This window comes from Ptiloglossa arizonensis, chromosome 8 (assembly GCF_051014685.1).
Source record: "Ptiloglossa arizonensis isolate GNS036 chromosome 8, iyPtiAriz1_principal, whole genome shotgun sequence".
NCBI classification, from domain to species: domain Eukaryota; kingdom Metazoa; phylum Arthropoda; class Insecta; order Hymenoptera; family Colletidae; genus Ptiloglossa; species Ptiloglossa arizonensis.
Window position 1 is genome coordinate 17,312,809 of NC_135055.1, and position 17,502 is coordinate 17,330,310.

The 17,502-nt window shown below is 45.2% G+C and overlaps 2 protein-coding genes across 3 annotated transcripts in view; one reads left to right on the forward strand and one right to left on the reverse strand.

The window, feature by feature from the left end:
* Pgant2 (polypeptide N-acetylgalactosaminyltransferase 2) overlaps positions 1–7,935 on the reverse strand; it is a 348,535-nt gene extending 340,600 nt beyond the window's left edge. The window contains exon 1 of the mRNA XM_076318289.1: positions 7,705–7,935. Coding sequence (XP_076174404.1) covers positions 7,705–7,794 — 90 coding nt within the window. The 5' untranslated portion in view covers positions 7,795–7,935. The remainder of the gene's footprint in view (positions 1–7,704) is intronic.
* Positions 7,936–8,900: 965 nt separating this feature from the next.
* Positions 8,901–17,502, forward strand: part of Cubn (Cubilin) — a 29,735-nt gene continuing 21,133 nt past the window's right edge. Inside the window, exons 1-17 of one of the 2 annotated variants that reach the window (XM_076317989.1) lie at positions 8,901–9,035; positions 9,168–9,297; positions 9,375–9,560; positions 9,633–9,677; positions 9,752–9,892; positions 9,966–10,069; positions 10,431–10,578; positions 10,677–10,919; positions 11,652–11,973; positions 12,445–12,770; positions 12,941–13,297; positions 13,397–13,550; positions 13,670–13,860; positions 14,286–14,805; positions 15,584–15,812; positions 16,377–16,694; positions 16,769–16,929. In XM_076317989.1, coding sequence (XP_076174104.1) covers positions 8,968–9,035; positions 9,168–9,297; positions 9,375–9,560; positions 9,633–9,677; positions 9,752–9,892; positions 9,966–10,069; positions 10,431–10,578; positions 10,677–10,919; positions 11,652–11,973; positions 12,445–12,770; positions 12,941–13,297; positions 13,397–13,550; positions 13,670–13,860; positions 14,286–14,805; positions 15,584–15,812; positions 16,377–16,694; positions 16,769–16,929 — 3,643 coding nt within the window. In that variant the 5' untranslated portion in view covers positions 8,901–8,967. Of the gene's footprint in view, positions 9,036–9,167; positions 9,298–9,374; positions 9,561–9,632; positions 9,678–9,751; positions 9,893–9,965; positions 10,070–10,430; positions 10,579–10,676; positions 10,920–11,651; positions 11,974–12,444; positions 12,771–12,940; positions 13,298–13,396; positions 13,551–13,669; positions 13,861–14,285; positions 14,806–15,583; positions 15,813–16,376; positions 16,695–16,768; positions 16,930–17,502 lie in introns of those variants that run through there. The other variant, XM_076317990.1, reaches the window with a different exon arrangement.

Genomic DNA, 17,502 nt, shown 5'->3' on the forward strand with positions numbered 1-17,502 from the left:
TTTCGAACGCACAACGACGATCGACTCGATCCGAACAATCGCGTGTACGCGACACTGATCGATAAAGAATACAATTTTGTTCGTTTCTCGAGCTTGTCGATTTCCCTGGTATTCGCTATGGTTTCAAAATTTCCGACGGATTATATTCCATTGAATTCCATGAAATTACACAAGTTCCCATTTCAAACGGTCGATGACATTTATTGCAACCGTACACTCGCGAGAACCCGAACGGTCGTTAACATAGAAAATCATTCCGTTGGATTTCCGAACTTGGCGATTCCTAGCCGTACGATCGAAATTATTTACTATATGGATTCACGGTGGGGCCGATTTCTGACGGATTAAATTCCATTAAATCGTTCGTCCCCCTTTGAAATTTTGCATCGGACGCCAGAGACCAAGCTGAACGCTCGATGACAATCATTGCGACCCGACGATCGACGCACGCACGGAAACGCTTCGATCGCGGCTTTCGAATTTAATGGGCAAATCGTTTCCTGCAGGATCGCGCGATTAGTTCGCTCCATTAGAGCGTTAGCGATTAACTCCGCGCCAGCGACGATAGAAAATCGCGGTCGAATGCGAGGAATCGTTCCTCCGCGGATGTAGAAACGCGGATCGACGAGGCAGTTTTCCGAGCATGGAAAGAAAAAGAAAAAAGAAAGAAAAAAAGAAAGAAGAAAAAAGAAAAAGGGGCATCGTCGTTCTCGGAAGCTGACTGCTACGAGGACGTCTTTATAACTCGTGCCCGCAGCTTCGTTTCGGTGTTCAAAACCCTGAAACCGGAGGTTATTAAACAGCCAGGTTGCAATTACTATAAAGCATCGAATCAGGTCGGCGTAACAAAGAGGGAACATTCCGAACAAGGATTTCGATTACAGAAACGAAGCATCGACTTCCGACAACGTTTTACCACCGAGTGACTCGAAACGACGATCACCGATTAAATCGTGGTTGTTTAAAACCGAGAGGATATTTACGATTCAATAAGTCGTTTAGAGATAACGGATAATTGAATTCGACGATAATGGTTCCAATACCGAACAGGAAATTCCAGTATTTCTGTATCGACTTTCAAACACGAAGGGAATCTTCCAGCAGTGATGTTCCACATTTTGAATCTCAAAAATACTCTTCTTTTGGAGTGATTATCGATTAAGATTACTTCTATTGAGAGGTTAGCGGTGATTTCAATTTGGAACTTTCGAAAGGGAAGAGGTTCTCGTATCGGTTGCCTTCGAGAACCAATTCGAATTGGTTCGTGTTGGAATTCCATCGAAAGGTAGATTTTTGAGGGTGTCGCAACGACAACGGCTCGAGTTCCAGTTTACAGTTGTAAATTGACCATTTTGTCGACGGTACGTTGAATTTTGTATGGGATTCGGTCGCGAATCGGACGATTCGTGCGGCCAACGACACTCGTTATTACGAAAGCAAACAGCGTTCTTCGACGCTCGTGGCTCGTGAATCGAAAGACGGTTTCGATAACGGTCGCTCTAATTTGGACCTCCTCCAGAACTCTTACCGCAGGAATGGCTTTCACTTCACTGTCCAAGTTGTAACGGACAAACGATTACGCTCGTTTCTTTGGTAGGCATCGAGTTTTCGGTCGATTCGAAGACCCGGTTCGGCGATACGGAAAGTCGACCATTGAGAAAACTGCCTGTCGTGTTCCTTTTAATAGTGTCAACGGTGTAGTGATTCAACGATGGTTGTGCAAAGTTACGTGAATAGCGAACAAAAGAGGTGTATGTACTTTCTTCGAATACCTTGTATTCGATAGTAATTCTTTGGTAGCTGTGTAAAATTATATAACTGGTGGACAAACGAGGTGCAATTTCTTCGAAACCTTGTACTTGATACTAATTCTTTGGTAGCTGTGTAAAATTATATAACTGGTGGACAAACGAGGTGCAATTTCTTTGAATATCTTATATTCGATACTAATTCTTTGATAGCTGTGTAAAATTATGTATATAGAGAACAAAAGAGGTAATTTCTTTGAATACCTTGTACTTGATACTAATTCTTTGATAGCTATGTAAAATTATATAACTGAAGGACAAACGAGGTGCAATTTCTTTGAAACCTTGTACTTGATACTAATTCTTTGGTAGCTATGTAAAATTATGTAACTGGAGGAAAACGAGGTGCAATTTCTTTGAAACCTTGTACTTGATACTAATTCTTTGATAGATATGTAAAATTATGTACCTGGAGAACAAACGAGTTGCAATTTCCTTGAATATCTTATATTCGATACTAATTTTTTGATAGATATGTAAAATTATGTAACTGGAGAACAAACGAGGTGCAATTTCTTTAAATATCTTGTATTCGATGTTAATTCTTTGATAGATATGTAAAATTATGTAAATGGAGAACAAGCAAGGTGTAATTTCTTCGAATACTTTGTATTCGATAATCGTTTAAGAATTCCTGTAACAATTTTAGCATTTCGATCGCAAGTGTTCCTATTCAAGAAAAATGCACACGTATTAGAAAACTCGGCGAAAGTATGCTCATTTGTTAGAAACAGTACCAAGTCGAGGTTATTTGATAAATAAAACATGACTTTCGTCCGCATCCATGACTTTGTATTAGTCGAAAACAAAAATAAAAGCAAAGTTCGACTACTTTCAAATTATGCACACGAACGAAATATATTTCTCCTGTATTAATTGATACGTTGTGTCTTCGTGCTCCAAAAATTGAGAATGTTTACAATTTTTGCAATACGCTTGTGTGTTGTTTCAATCGAACTTTTGAATCATTATGGAGTACACTCGACAGTGTCGAAAAGAAATTACTATAATTTTACTATATCTCGTGTGTACTTTCGAGAACAAAAACGGAAAACGGGGTTATTCTAATTATGCAAATAGCGTTCTCGTATTTGTAAAATACGGTAGGATAACGTTCAGGTATCGCATCGAAGAGGAAAAGTTTGAAATTCTGCAGCCCCGACGATCCGTATTCTCTGGCGAACGAAAACAGAAAATTACGGTTCTGTAAATCAAAAAGAGTTACCAGAAACGCCATGCGTCGATACACAGCCGTTTTAATACTGCGGCAGAAATACGGCTGTCGAGAATTTTTTTTTTTCAAAAAAAAAAAAAAAAAAGAAAAAAAAGGGTTTGTAACAGAACACGGGATATTTGATAGCCGATGGTCGTGTGTCGATCGTCTCGAAAATAATTCGGTAAAAGTTGTTGAACCGAGAGATATAAAAACGGTTGAGCAATAACGGTGCGTACGGTGTAATTTACAAATTTCACCGCACTGTATAAATATTAACTACGAATAACCTTGGTAAAATATTATTTCGCGTTTAAGAATATTCTCTACCGTCCGTTCAACGTGTTGCAGAAATTTCTAATCTCGCTCCTAATATCAATAATTCTTCTCCTTCCATTAATAATTTTACTCTGCCGATAATAATTCTTACATACTTAATCTCGTATATTTCGATCAAACGACACTTCGTTTCACATTTTGAGAAACACGAAATTAACGATACTTAAGATTCCATTTCGTTTGTACAATCTCTGAAACTTTTACACACATACTCGTCAGTATCGTGTCTATCGTTTCAATTATTTTTACAGTTACACTCCTCAACAGTTTCAATGATTCCACATTGTACAGATTGTGCACAATACGTGAACTCGAGTAAAATTTGCCTGGAGAATGTGCGTATGGACAATTCCCTCGTAATTTGAAAAATATTGTTACGCAAAACAGTGCCGTGTAAAACAAACTGTTCTAAACGTGGGAGTTCCATTAAGCAACGAGCGTCGTACAAGGAAAGTTACACGCAACTATGTACCAGAGTGTCTCGCAACCAGGACTCGAGGAGTCAACTGCATCAAATTGCAATGACCCCACGTGGCGTGCCACGCGTCAGAAATAAGTTCAACGCGAGATTTCCATAGTTTATTCACCGGTTGCTCGGAAGCTGCACATACCGTATACACGTGCAACGCTCGGCTCGATTCACACGCCCGTAAACACGTCCACAGATCTCGTAACCCTCGAGTCGTATTAATAACGCGCGGTCCGAATCTTTTCGCACGAATAAAGGGCGAAACTTGCATCGTCATTGACGATCGAAATGGTCAACGTTGAACGAGGACGACGAAATCGTTTATCGAATGCTCCAAGTGTAAATTTTGCTGTAACGCGTGACAAATAGTACCAAATACGTGCAAGTGCAATTCACGTTGCAACCACCAAGAAGCTTCCAACGTTCACTTTTACAAGTTCGAATATCACAGGATAGGATCCATTTTAACAAATCGAGATCGTGCGATTGTGAATTATCAAAACTATGCTTTGTCCTTGCGTTTAATTACGAACGTTCGGTGTTAGATAAGTATAAGGAAAAAATAGAAAAATATTTAGACTTTAGACGGTGTAAATTGAGAGGATGTAAAGAAACTAATTTTCAGGAGGGGAAATTAATGGAAGCGATACTTAATCTTTGCTGTGCCGTTCGTTGGTCTTTTTGAACGCAGAGAGACTTTGTATTGTTCAATGATAACGTTAGTACAGCTTGCCTCGGAAATTGAGAATAGTTGATAACGGAATCTTCGTTCGAAATGTTTGTAGGATTAAGGTTTCGATCAATTCTCGATCGGTTCGAATATTAAATTTCGCGCGCCGCACGCCCGGTGAGAATATTCCTTAAGACACGCAAAAACGGAGAAATCCTTTTAAATAATTCAAGCCCGATACGGTTACCATCGTGGAAAAGGTGATATCGATTGCGAGGTCCGTGCACAAACGGGACGGTGATAAATATGCATCGGTCCAGTGAACCAGTGGCTTTTCTTTCGATGTCCAAATTTCCTCGTTTCGGGATGTTCGAGAGCTTGTACTCTAATCGATCTAGAGATACAAATCCCAATACTTGCGATAAATTGTATACCCGAAGAAAACCAAGGAGACAAGATCCCTCGAAACGAGCTACTCGACAACTCGAGTTCTAATCGGGAAACAAAATGAATAAACGAAGAACGTTCCTTCGAGAATAAAAAAAGATTCTTCTTTAACCGAAATGAAATTCATTCTCAGAGATTGCGTAAATCGCATTAGCTCGTAGCCGAGCTGATGCGATTCAATTTTTGAAGTTGGACTGGCAACAATTTGTGAAAAATCAGCTGGAGAATAAAATTAACTCTGTAAAAAAATACACAGATTCTATTAGCTCGTGAGCCAACGTGGAATATTATTTTTAAAGTTGGAGCTTCGGATAAATTGGAAAAAATCAGTTGGAAGATAAAATTGATTCTCTATTAACCCGGACCTAACCCAAAGTGGAATTTCATTTTGGGCAAAAAAATCGGGTCAATCGTTCGACTTTCACCGTGTCGATAAAATAGCCTCGTTATCAGCTTTCGAGCGATAATCGAACGATTGGTCGAAGTCGGTACACGACTAAACGACTCGCGGAAAAATTCATCGGTGGCGTTGTTTAATCGTCGGGCACGCATCTGTAACGCGTTAAATAACATCGAGAATCACTTTCAACTTCCTCGGTGCGCACATGCCGCGCTCGCTACATTACCTACCTTAATTAACGTGTTTACGCGAAGAAGTAATAAGAGCGGCCGCGAGCGTGTTGCGAGAAAACAGGAAAAACCTGGGCAATTTTCGACACGAGAAACACGTAGACCGCGGAGCGGTAATTCGAGAAGCGCGATGATAATTTTCGCGTTGAACGCAATCACGAGATCAAAGGATACGTAATAATGTACAGGGACGATTCCACGACCGGTAATTTCATCTAGTAATGGACGAATTTTCGACTCCTTCTTGGCAAGTGTCGCGGCTAGAATTTCAATTATTCCGCGAGTACGTCCCGACGAGATGTAAACAAATGAAACTTGATTTCGGACAACGCGATTCGTTCCAACCAACGACGAGAAATCGTTCCACGGGTGATCCAAGTGCTGTACTTCATTTTAACTATTGAATCATTCGAACGTGTTCGAACAAGAATTCTTGCCACGACCCCGATAAACGCACTGCTGGAAGTAATTAAGAGACTACAATGTCTGGTAAATTCAAGAGGATCGGCTAAATATCAAAGGTGAAGGAAATACCGTACACGCCCACTGTGCGTGGTGCACTTACTTCGAAAGTATCGGATGTTGCATCGTACAATAAAGTAGGTGTCGCTCCGAGTGATTCGAGCAACGAAGAAAGTCGATTTGCAATTAATGCTCGTAACGTTGAAATTGTATCGACGGTAGTACAGTGGACGAGGATCAACACCTGACCTTTCGTTCGAAGAAGTCGATTGGAATAAATAACCTTCGAAACGAAAGGGTTTACGACATTAAATTTGTCCCGGAATAAAAATGTTTAATACTCCTCTCGTGCGAACTAATTGCTTTTATTTTTCTTCGAAAATGTACGATGTAATACGTATGCCAATACGTACCGCAACCCAGATGTTACAGACCATAATCGAGGTATCGACGTGGAGAAGGACGTAAGTGCCAAAGACTTAATTTCACGGGAGATCGTCTCTAATGAACAAGTTTCGTTAGAGACTTCATCGCGTGGGTAACCGACTTCAATGATCGATTCAAAGGTGACGATGATCGTTGAAAAATATCATTTTTATTTACGAGCGTTTCGATCAAAATCATGGAAATTTTTAATCCACGAATTGGTAGGGAATCTTTCCTTTCTGTTGCCAATTCATTTAATATACATTTATTTATTTTCTATGCTATTGCAGCCTTTGGGCGTGTATATTCTTCTCAACGTCGATGTCTCGATTCTTGGTACCATAGACAGGTAAAGTTGAGAAATAATTTTTCAAGCATTTCCCTTTCAATTTCTGCCTCGTTGGACACCGATAAATATTTGTGGAAAAAAGTCCGTAAGAATCGTAAGAGATCGGAGCCCGTTCATTGAAGCGAACGAGGCTGTCCAAGAGGTCGACGTTGCAGCCGACGCGTTCCCGGCACGGACCATTAAAAATGATTCGCAAAGCCACGCGAACGATAGCCGGCGTCGCGCGCCGCTAATAAGAGCAATAACACGCGGACCAGAATCCGCTGCGCTTCGCCGTTACTCTCGTCGCGTTAACCGTTTACTATACCGCAGAACGCGTTACATTTACCGTGAACTCGTTCGGTTCACTGCTTCCGTGCAACACGTGAACGCGTCACGTGATCGACCGTTCCATATTCAAACGCGGAACGGTCACGTACCTCGCGGTCCCGAGAAAACGGACTCCGTGACATTGTACGTGGAACGATACGCGTTATCCGTGAATCGACAGCTCGACCGACGATTCGGCAACGCGATAACGTTCCAACGGACACGAGCGTGTAAATGAACCGGCGCGCTCGATACGTCGAAGAACGATCGTGTTTCGTCGTTCGTTCCGTGCCGCGCCAAAAATAAGGGAACGCGGAACAACGAACGCGCTCGGCGCTCTCGAACCGCTCTCGAACCGCTCTCGAAACGAAATCGCGAACGGAATGCCCTCGAGCGACGTCACACGTCGAGAACTTGGACCATGTGCACCAAGGACGCACGAATTCGAACAGGGTCGCGTTAAATGCGCGGTGCTACGAGTTCTGCCCTTTTCTCTTTTTCGCAGCACCACCGCGGCGTGGCATACTAGACGTCGCCGCGAGTGTACGTACACACGTATCGAGTAGAGAACGACTTACGTACCTTGGTGTCCCGCGACGTGTGGTAGTAGTAAACAAAGGCGAACATCCACGCGCATGACAGGAGCAACACGATTTTCACATTTCGCCGCATCTCTGCCGTGTTCTTCGCCACTCTCGGCGGTCGAGTTTGCGTAACGACGCTACCTTCCTCTCTGTCGCGTCCGTGTTTCACGAATCGTCTCTCGTTCGCGGAAAACGGAGCACGCACACCCGCGACCGACTGCGCACTGCAACACCGTGGAACCTCACCACCAACGCGAGCGTACCGGCAGCCGAAGCCATACTGTCCGGCTCCGACGAGAACGGCGGCTACGCGAACGCACGGAACGCGCCGAAGATTCCCGAGCCCCGCACCAGTTGGCGCGACCTACGCGGCTACGACGCCCACTGGAACAATTGGCGCTCAATTTCGAATCGTCTAACGCGCCGCGAACGTTCCCATCGATTACGCAACCTGCACCGTTCCAAACGCGCGAAAACAGAAACATTTCTTTCGCGTTCATCTCGTCCTTGCGTTGCGGGAACGCTGTTGAACATTTCCGACGATGAAAACAGATTTTTAAAGAGAAACCAATCGGACAGAGACGCGCAAGAGAAACAGAGGTAACGGACTTCGATCATCGGGAACGAAGCTCGTATCAAAATTAAGAACGTTGGTCGTAGTCCCGTGTATTTTACCATGGTTATCTTCCAACGATAGAGAACTTACCAAAATCACCATTCCCTTCTTTGCTAGTTTTCGATTAATTTTTAAGTTCACCCGCGGTCACACTATGAGTAATATTTAAAAATGTGTCTTTTCGTCAGAAATTGGATCGAAAATTGCTTCTTCGTCGAGGAGGGCATGTTTCGACGAATAAAAGTGGAAAGTTCGAAAAGACCTTCGACTCGGAAGATTGTAAAGTATTCGTAAAGAGGATACAAACGATGGTACAATAACGAGTAGATGTAACGAAACTCCGAGGGGTGTCTGTATCGAAGAGGGAAGATAAACGATGATTTCGGTCCGGATAAACGTGAAAAAGCTTCGACGAAATTCCTCGTAAAAGACACCACGTTACCGTGTAACGTAACGGGTGTAACCGATATTGGGTGGACCTCGATAACTCTCCGAAATACGCCCACTTTGAAACGAAGATATGCATCGTTCCTGATCATTTGATGCAGTCTGCGACGAACTTTCCACGGTAGAGGGTCGCCTGCAGCATCCGGGGCAGGAAATGTCACAGTAAAATTCGATCGAACGTCCCGAACTGTCGTTGCGATGGCTACAGGATCGCGATGGTTACTCTTAACTTACCTGGGATTCTGTGCAGCATGGATGGACGAGAGGTGGGACACTTTGGGCGAGACAATTTCCGTCGATCCGATCTCTCGGCAGCGAAAGAACCTGGTTGCGAGGAATCGAAGCTCACCAGCTTCCAATGTCTCGCGACGCGTAACCATTCATCTGTTTATTTCCAGGCCGGTGTTGGAGTCACGCGATGGGCACCTGTTCATTTCCGCCGCGAAGGACCGAAACATCACCCTGAAGATCCTTGGCGACGGTCACGTGAACGTGAACGAAATTAATTTGCTTCACGTCGCGTACTCGGTAACTCGAACGAATATTTTCGCTCGATTTTCGAGAAACGTGAATCGATCGATGTTAAAGATCACGGCTCGTTTCAGGCGCACAACGCGACACGTTTGATCGAGAGATGGCGAACGGGATATCTGGCCGAGGTTGCGTCCAGTTTGCAACGTTTGACGCAGATCGTCGAAGGACCCGATGGTTTGGAACGAAGAATGGCCATGTTCAAAGGATTCGGGGAAGGTAACAACACCATTCAATCGGGATCCTCGTCGCGTAACCAAGTAAGTGTTCCGGAGAAATATCGAAACGAGAGACACCATTTCGTGGTAGAATTCTAAAAGAATGATTTCCAGTCGGTCGCTGGCGTCAGCCTGAAAGTTCGTATGCTCACCAACAGAGTACGTATAGTTTCATCGATCGAACATCGACATCGTTTAACGAAATCCTCGCGTAACGATCGAAATTTCCTCAGGTGCGGCGACTGGAAGACAAAGTGAGATCGATCGAGACGAAATTGAAAGAGAACAATTGCGTGAGCAACCCTTGTCAGAACGGTGGCACGTGTCAAGACCTTTACGAAGGCTACCAGTGTCACTGCCCGTCCAATTGGGAGGTGAATAGCAAAGCATTGAAAGCGTTAGGGATTTTTCTTTCTTTTCGTTTCAACGATCTTCGACCAATTACAGGGTTCCAACTGCCTGACGGACGTAAACGAGTGCACGAGACTGCTGAATACGGACCTGGGGTGCCAAAACGGGGCTACCTGTTTAAACCTTCCAGGATCGTACAGGTTTGAATCTTTTTATTTTACAGTATTATTGCGTCTCTTCTTCTTCTTCGTACCGTGTCCAGGATCCTCCAGGTTATAATTTTTTCTTTTTTCTTTTTTTTTTGCGATGCCGTGTATTTTCTTTTCTCGTATCGTGTCCAGGATCGTACCGGTTTCAATCTTCCTTTCGATAGTATCTTTTTTCTTTTTCTACCGTTGTATCGCGTCCAGATAGGTCTCGCTCTTCCTTTTTGTAGATTGGCCGGTATATTTCAAGTTTCGACTTTCTTTCTTCGCGACGTCGTACCATTTTCATTCGTTTGTCGTAACGCGTCGTACCTCTCGATTTATCATCTCCAACGACACTGTCTCGACGCTTCAGGTGCGAGTGCGCTTCAGGATGGCACGGTCTTCACTGCACAAAGAAAACGTTCATCTGCACCACGCAAACTTCCAACGAGTTGTGCGGCCACGGTGTCTGTGTGGCCAAACCTGATTCTCCTCTTGGATATGCCTGCATCTGCGACCAAGTACGCGTCACTGAACACTCGGCTGTCCTCTGGAAACAATTACTTTCTCGATCGATTCCCCTCTGTAACGGGAAACTTTTTACCCCTCCTCTTTACAGGGCTGGCAGTCCGAAGGCACCAACCCGGCCTGCATCAAGGACGTGGACGAATGCGCGGGAAACCATCGACCTTGTTCCGTGAACCCTTGGGTCGCCTGTCGCAACGCTCCCGGCACGTTCTTCTGCGACTCGTGTCCTCGTGGTTACTCGGGGAACGGTTACTATTGCAGCGACATCGACGAGTGTCTGGTGAACAACGGTGGCTGCAGCACCTCGCCTTCGGTGCAATGCATCAACACCATGGTAACGATTTTGTCGAAAAGGAAAGAGTTTTCAAAGAATCGAGACAACAGCTGGAAAGAATAATTTTATCAAACGTTTCGACCGTTTACGTCTCGGTGCAACGGTTCAGTTGCCCCTTTCGAACGAAGAAACAAAAATTTAGGAATTTAATATCGGGGAGTTATTTTCTAGAAATCAAACTTCTTCTTACCGCGCATTAGAGAAAAGGAGAAGAGAGAGAGAAATACCAAAGATATATTTTAGAAATGTTTACCTTACGAATAAATACTGTCGTGTGGTAAACGCAATGCGTTGTACAAGTATAAACGAGAAACGCGACTATACTTTCGCCGATTTTAAACAACACTTCGTTCTTCGATATTATCGTACCGACCCTTTGTTCGCGATTGATTCATTCTCGGGTATCGTATTCGTTGGATTACAAATATAACTCGAAACCTAAGGGTCGAAACGTTGAATACACGAACTCGATCAAAATCGACGAACTTGTCTTTCTTACGAGGACGGTAGATCTCTGAGAAGATTGGGTCTCATTCGTACAGGAGCAATCTTCGCATTCTTTTCGCGTTTACGGTTATTCCTGAACGAATAAGACTCGTAAATTCGTACGCGATCTTCTCGTTCGCGTACAGTACCCATTAAGCACCTCGACGGTGCAACAATTCCCACCGTCTCGTTTCTCGAGAAGCGATCGTCGTAGGAGTCGCGCGTAACAGACTGTATTATAACCAGGGTTCGAGGATGTGCGGCCCGTGTCCAACCGGATATCGCGGCGATGGTATAACCTGCATTTACGTCGGCGGTTGCGCGCTGAACAACGGTGGCTGTCATCCGTACGCGAAGTGCGTCGAGAATCCAGCACTTACAAGCGCCTACGTGCTCTGCCGTTGTCCAGCCGGTTACGAGGGCGATGGAATCGGTCCAAATGGTTGTCAGCCAACGACTGACGCGTCCACTGCTACGGCCTGCGCCAGTAATCCCTGCGTTCATGGCAGGTGCTACACCGGATTCTCCCATCACGACTACACTTGCACGTGCGATCCTGGTTACACCGGTAGATGTCACAGATATCTTTTCTAACCGCGTGATTCCTTGGAAGGGTGCCTCTGTCCACTTTAGAAACTACGCGCGACTTCGGTCGGATCGGTGGATGACCAGACATCTTTGCTCGTGCAGGATTCCTCGCTCGTGACGGTTTAGAGACCACTCGCGTTCTCGATCGCATCGATAGAGATGTCTAGTCATCTTTACCCACGTGCGATCCCTTGCGAGAGCGTCACTTGTCCACTTCACGAACCATTGCACGATTAGATACGTCTAGACATCTTTGCTCGTGCAGGATTCCTTGCTCGTGACGGTTTAGAGACCACTCGCGTTCTCGATCGCATCGATAAAGATGTATCCTTCGCTAAGCCTGGTCCGTTTCGCGCGTAACTCCGTCTGCTTCGGGGAGTACGGAATCTTAGTTACGTCGTTCGATCTCTCACCGGATGTCCTTTGTCACGCACGACCGTGTCCATTTCAGGGGAGACGTGCAACGTCGCGATAGAAACGTGCACACCGAATCCCTGCAAGAACAACGGTGCCTGTTCCATCGTGAACGGAGCCGTAACCTGCGACTGTACGTCCCTCTTCACGGGCAGCAGATGCGAGACGCCTCGGCAAACATGCGGCGGTGTGTCACGGAACGTCATGGGACACCTTCAATTCCCCGTAAGCGGGGACACCGTCTATCAGCACGGTCTGAGCTGCGCCTGGCTTCTGATCACCAATAGTTCGTTGGTGTTGAACGTCACGTTCACCAGGTTCGATCTCGAGGACTCGACCGACTGCAAGTTCGACTTCCTGCAGGTACGATGACGACGGTGATCGACAACTTTCCGAATCCCGACTCGCGCACGGACGAAGCGTCGTTTCTCTGGATGCGGTCACTGCCGTGGATCCACGAGAACGGTTGAACATTTTCGTCGCGCAGACGGTAAGCTCGTCTCGGTAATTCGCAACGTTTCGACACGTTTCAGATACACGACGGCAGAAACGCTGGCAGCCAGATGATCGGTAGATTCTGCGGCAACGGTTTGCCCCACGGAACCGGAAACATCGTATCCACTCACAACGTCTTGTACTTGTGGTTCCACTCGGACAATAGCATATCTCAGGACGGATTTGCTTTCCATTGGAACAGCATCAGTCCTGTTTGCGGAGGGCACTTGACCGACGATTACGGGACGATAAGCTCTCCAGGTTCGCCCGGACGTTACCCACCGGACAGAGACTGCTATTGGACGCTCAACGTGAAACCAACGAAGAGGATACAGTTCCACTTTGGCCTGTTGATGTTGGAGGAGCATCCAACCTGCCAGAACGACTACCTGGAGGTAAATGCTGCTAGACCGGATCGAATGTTTTTCGATCCAATCGCGTCGTCGTGAGTTACCCTCGCGTAACTGGAGAACGTTTGTCCCGTTTGTGCGCAGATTCTGGGCGAGGATGACGAACGATTGGGTCTTTATTGCAATCACACGCGTCCTCCGCCGCTCATCGTCCCCACCTCGGAAGCCGTGCTTCATTTCCATTCGGACAGCGCTGGCCAGGATTCTGGATTTCAGATTCATTACTCCACCGTCGAAGGTAACCACTCCGCGTTAATTAAGAAAGAGAGCAGAAGTTCGCGAGATTCGAGGGACCCTTTACCGGGAAATCGCTTCGATGGTAACCATTTACAGCCGCGTTTAAAATCATTCCTTCAGGGATAACGGGTTGCAGCAGTGTATACACCGGCCCTACCGGCACGATCAGCTCACCCGAGTACATGCCCATGAATCAAGAGTACATAGAGTGCGAGTGGAAGATACAAATGCCTATCGGAGAGAAGATACAGATCACCTGGATCAAATTCGCGCTACTCAGTACGTCCCCGTGCCGCTTAGAATACGTCCAGGTAACCCCCACCACGAAAAATACACCTGACGCAAACCACGAAACGTCGGACGTTCATTTCGATCACACTTTTCACGAATGTTCATCGATACGACCTGAGAACCATGCTCCGACCGGTTGCTCCTATTTCTCGACTCCTACGGGATCGTTTCTTCCATCGGTACCATTTTACTCGTGTCCGTATCAGGTTGTAGACAAACTTGGTAACCTGTTCGGACGTTTCTTCTACCAAATTGCAAGCCTCCAGAAACACCAATAGTTGACTAACCTTTCCTTTTGACCCATCGCGACCACCGATTACGAATCCCGTTCAGGGGTATTCTCTCCAGGTCTCTGTACGTTCGTTCCAAGCAACTTTTTCAATATTCTCGGCGACCAGTGGTCAATTAAGGTTTAATTAATTCTTTTCGTTGTTATTTTCATCAGATTTTCGACGGTCCCACCAACGAGTCACCTTTACTAGGACGATTCTGCGGTTGGACGTTACCGCCAACCATCAAATCGAATTCGAACGAGGTACTGGTAATCTTCAGGACCACGTGGTCGGCCCAAATGGAAGGGTTCACCTTCGCTTACAATATTTTCTGCGGTGGCACGTTCACCGAGGAATCCGGGATCATCCATTCACCGATGTACCCGAACCCGTACCAGATTTCCAGGGTCTGTACGTACGACATCATTCAACCGCCCGGGAACAGGATCATGCTGTCCCTACTCGACGTAAATATCGAGACCATACAACAGATAAAATGTTCCTTCGATTACCTGGAAATCTTCGACGGTGACTCCGAGAACAGCACCAAACTCGCGTCCTTCTGCAACGACGATTCCGAAGAGGACAAGACTTTCTTTTATTCGACCAACAACTACATGCTACTGAAATTCTCCACCGACGTGAACTTCCAGGGGCGTGGCTTCATGGCGAATTACACGACGATTAACACACGTGCGTACCCACCGAACAATCCTGATCACACCACGCCGCAATCATTCTCACACGACGCGGTGTTCGTCCCGATCCCTCATTTTTTCTTCATACGTATCTTTAATATTTCCCGAAGTCGTGCTTCTGCGAGAAGCCAAGTTTTCTTTGTATTTTGATGACTTCGTGACCGACGGACGGACAAGTAACGATATCCGATACGTTTGTTTCGAGTAACTTGGACTTGTAAACAAAATTTGTACACGCATTGGTGATTCGACGGAGTTCTTTTTTAACGTAACGTAATATTGGCTAATAATCGAACGAGATATTTTCGTACACGACAAAGTTTCGCATATCGAACGATTCACAAATTGTTCAAGGTGCTTCGTTCCGTGTATAATTACCTACGCGTTACTTTCAACCGTAACGGTCAAATTATTGAAAGAAAAAACATTGATATGTACAGTTCGCAGCCGAGAAGAACGCCGATGGCATTCTTCCCGATCGCTGCCAGTAGTGAATTGTATTGGGTTGTTCGGAAAGTCATTTCGTTTTTTTTGTCGTTTTGTAAAAATGAAACACGGTTTTCTTAGAGCGTAGAAATATTTTATTAAAATTATATGTTCTCAATTTTGGAAAACGAAATGACTTTTCGAACAACCTAATGTATACGTGTGCGTTGAAGTAAAAATCAAATTGGTACGGTTCGACGGGGAGCACCCCCTCCCCTCCCCTGATGTAAAATTCAGAATAATGCAAGATCCTCGACGTACGGTTGAGATTAATTTCGAAATTTCAGGATGCGGAGGACTGCTCAAGTCGCCAACAGGAACGATTCAATCGCCCCTCGAGGAAGACAACAAATATTACGACGACGAGAACTGCATCTGGACGATACAGGCGCCTCCGGGACACGTGATACAGCTCATGTGGTTAACGTTCGACTTGGAATCGCAATTTCATTGTCGTCACGACTACGTGAAAGTTTACGAAAATTACACGATAACCGGATCACATCCGTTGGGCACGTACGTATCAATTTGCAATTACAGTAGTGTCCAATTATATCGAATCGGAGCCAGTCGTTGGCGTACAAACGGGGTTGGTCGCGAATTCGTTCCAGAAATCGAGCTCCTTTTTCCATCGAAACAAGGCCCAGTCACCCTTGAATCGTCGATAAGGATAACGCACGAAACGTAACAGGTTGCACGACGCAAACTGAACACACGAATATTTTTCATCTCGGCGAAAGTATCGTCACTGAATCGGCGAGATTCGCACTGGTTGTGCGAATCGATTTCGATAAATGTGGAATTGCGAATAATTAAAAAATACTCCGAAGAAGGTCGTGTTTGGATTCATTTTCCACGGTACAATCTTGGAAATTCGTTGGTGATATTCTCGCGAAGATTGGAAAATATCAAACGTAACAATTTTTCATCGCGTGACAATGAAATTCGATCTTAAAGGAACGTAAACGCGATGGGGTTCTTTGGCATATAACTGGGAAAAATTCGATCCATACGAAGGAATTCTAAAAATGATCTATATTCGTGCAGTTGGTCGTGAAAACGTTTCGTTGAATTTCGTAGTTTCTGCGGCACGAAGAAACCACCGACGATGATGACGCAAGGGAACGTGATGACCGTTGAATTCAATACCGATTTCACTATAGCCCGGGACGGATTCGTAGCGTCGTACCTCTTCATCGACGCCTCGAAGGTCTGCGGTGGTCACTTTATTCAATTAACCGGCGTCATTAAATCGCCCAATTACCCCGAAAATTATGCGGGCAAACGGGAATGCGTGTGGGTGATCGAAGCGCCGAACAAACAGAAGGTCATACTGAACGTGAAAAAGTTCGAACTGGAGAACCACTATAACTGCTTGTTCGACTACTTGGAGATCAGGTGAGATCACGGTGCGCGGATCGTGAGCGATATTAACTTGAAAACGGGGTAAATTGTCACGGTAAATTGTGCAGAAACGGTGGCTACGAAACGTCGCCGTTGATTGGGAAATACTGCGGCACGGACATCCCTACGGAAATTATAAGTCAAACCAATCAACTGTATCTGAAGTTCATCTCGGATATAACGAGATCGTTCGCCGGTTTCATGATCGAATGGGACAGTACGACGGCAGGTGAGCAGAATTTGAAAAATTAACGATACTCGAGTGTTCGCTCTCGATACTGCCAATCGCTCGAGTGATAGCCGACCAAACATTATCGGTAATATTTCCATCTCGTTTTACCTTACGTTACTTCGATCTTTATGTTTTCGTTTCATTTTTACTTATTCGTGCATTTCACTTGGGCAATTTCATTGAATTTCTGCACAAGCGAACTCGTTTACTTTTACTCCGGCAAAACTCGGACCAACCTAGTCCATACGGACATCTGATAGAAGGGACCGGCGCGCTCTTGACCCTAGGGATCTTGTTTATCCCTTCACGGACACATTGGGTTTTGTATAGGACGCTCGATTTTTCGTTATTGAATTTTCCGGGGACTTTAAGAGCTTTTAGTTCGAACATTCGAACACCGAAGACTTTGCGTTAGATAAACTTGAAACTTGTCGCGAAACATTCGACATACTTCTCGGAGCAGTGAATCGAACTTAAGAAACAGACTCGTTTCGAAAATATCAGAGTATCTGGATAAGGTGCCGATTAAGTTGAATAATCTACTCGCAACTTCGAGAATCATAATACTGA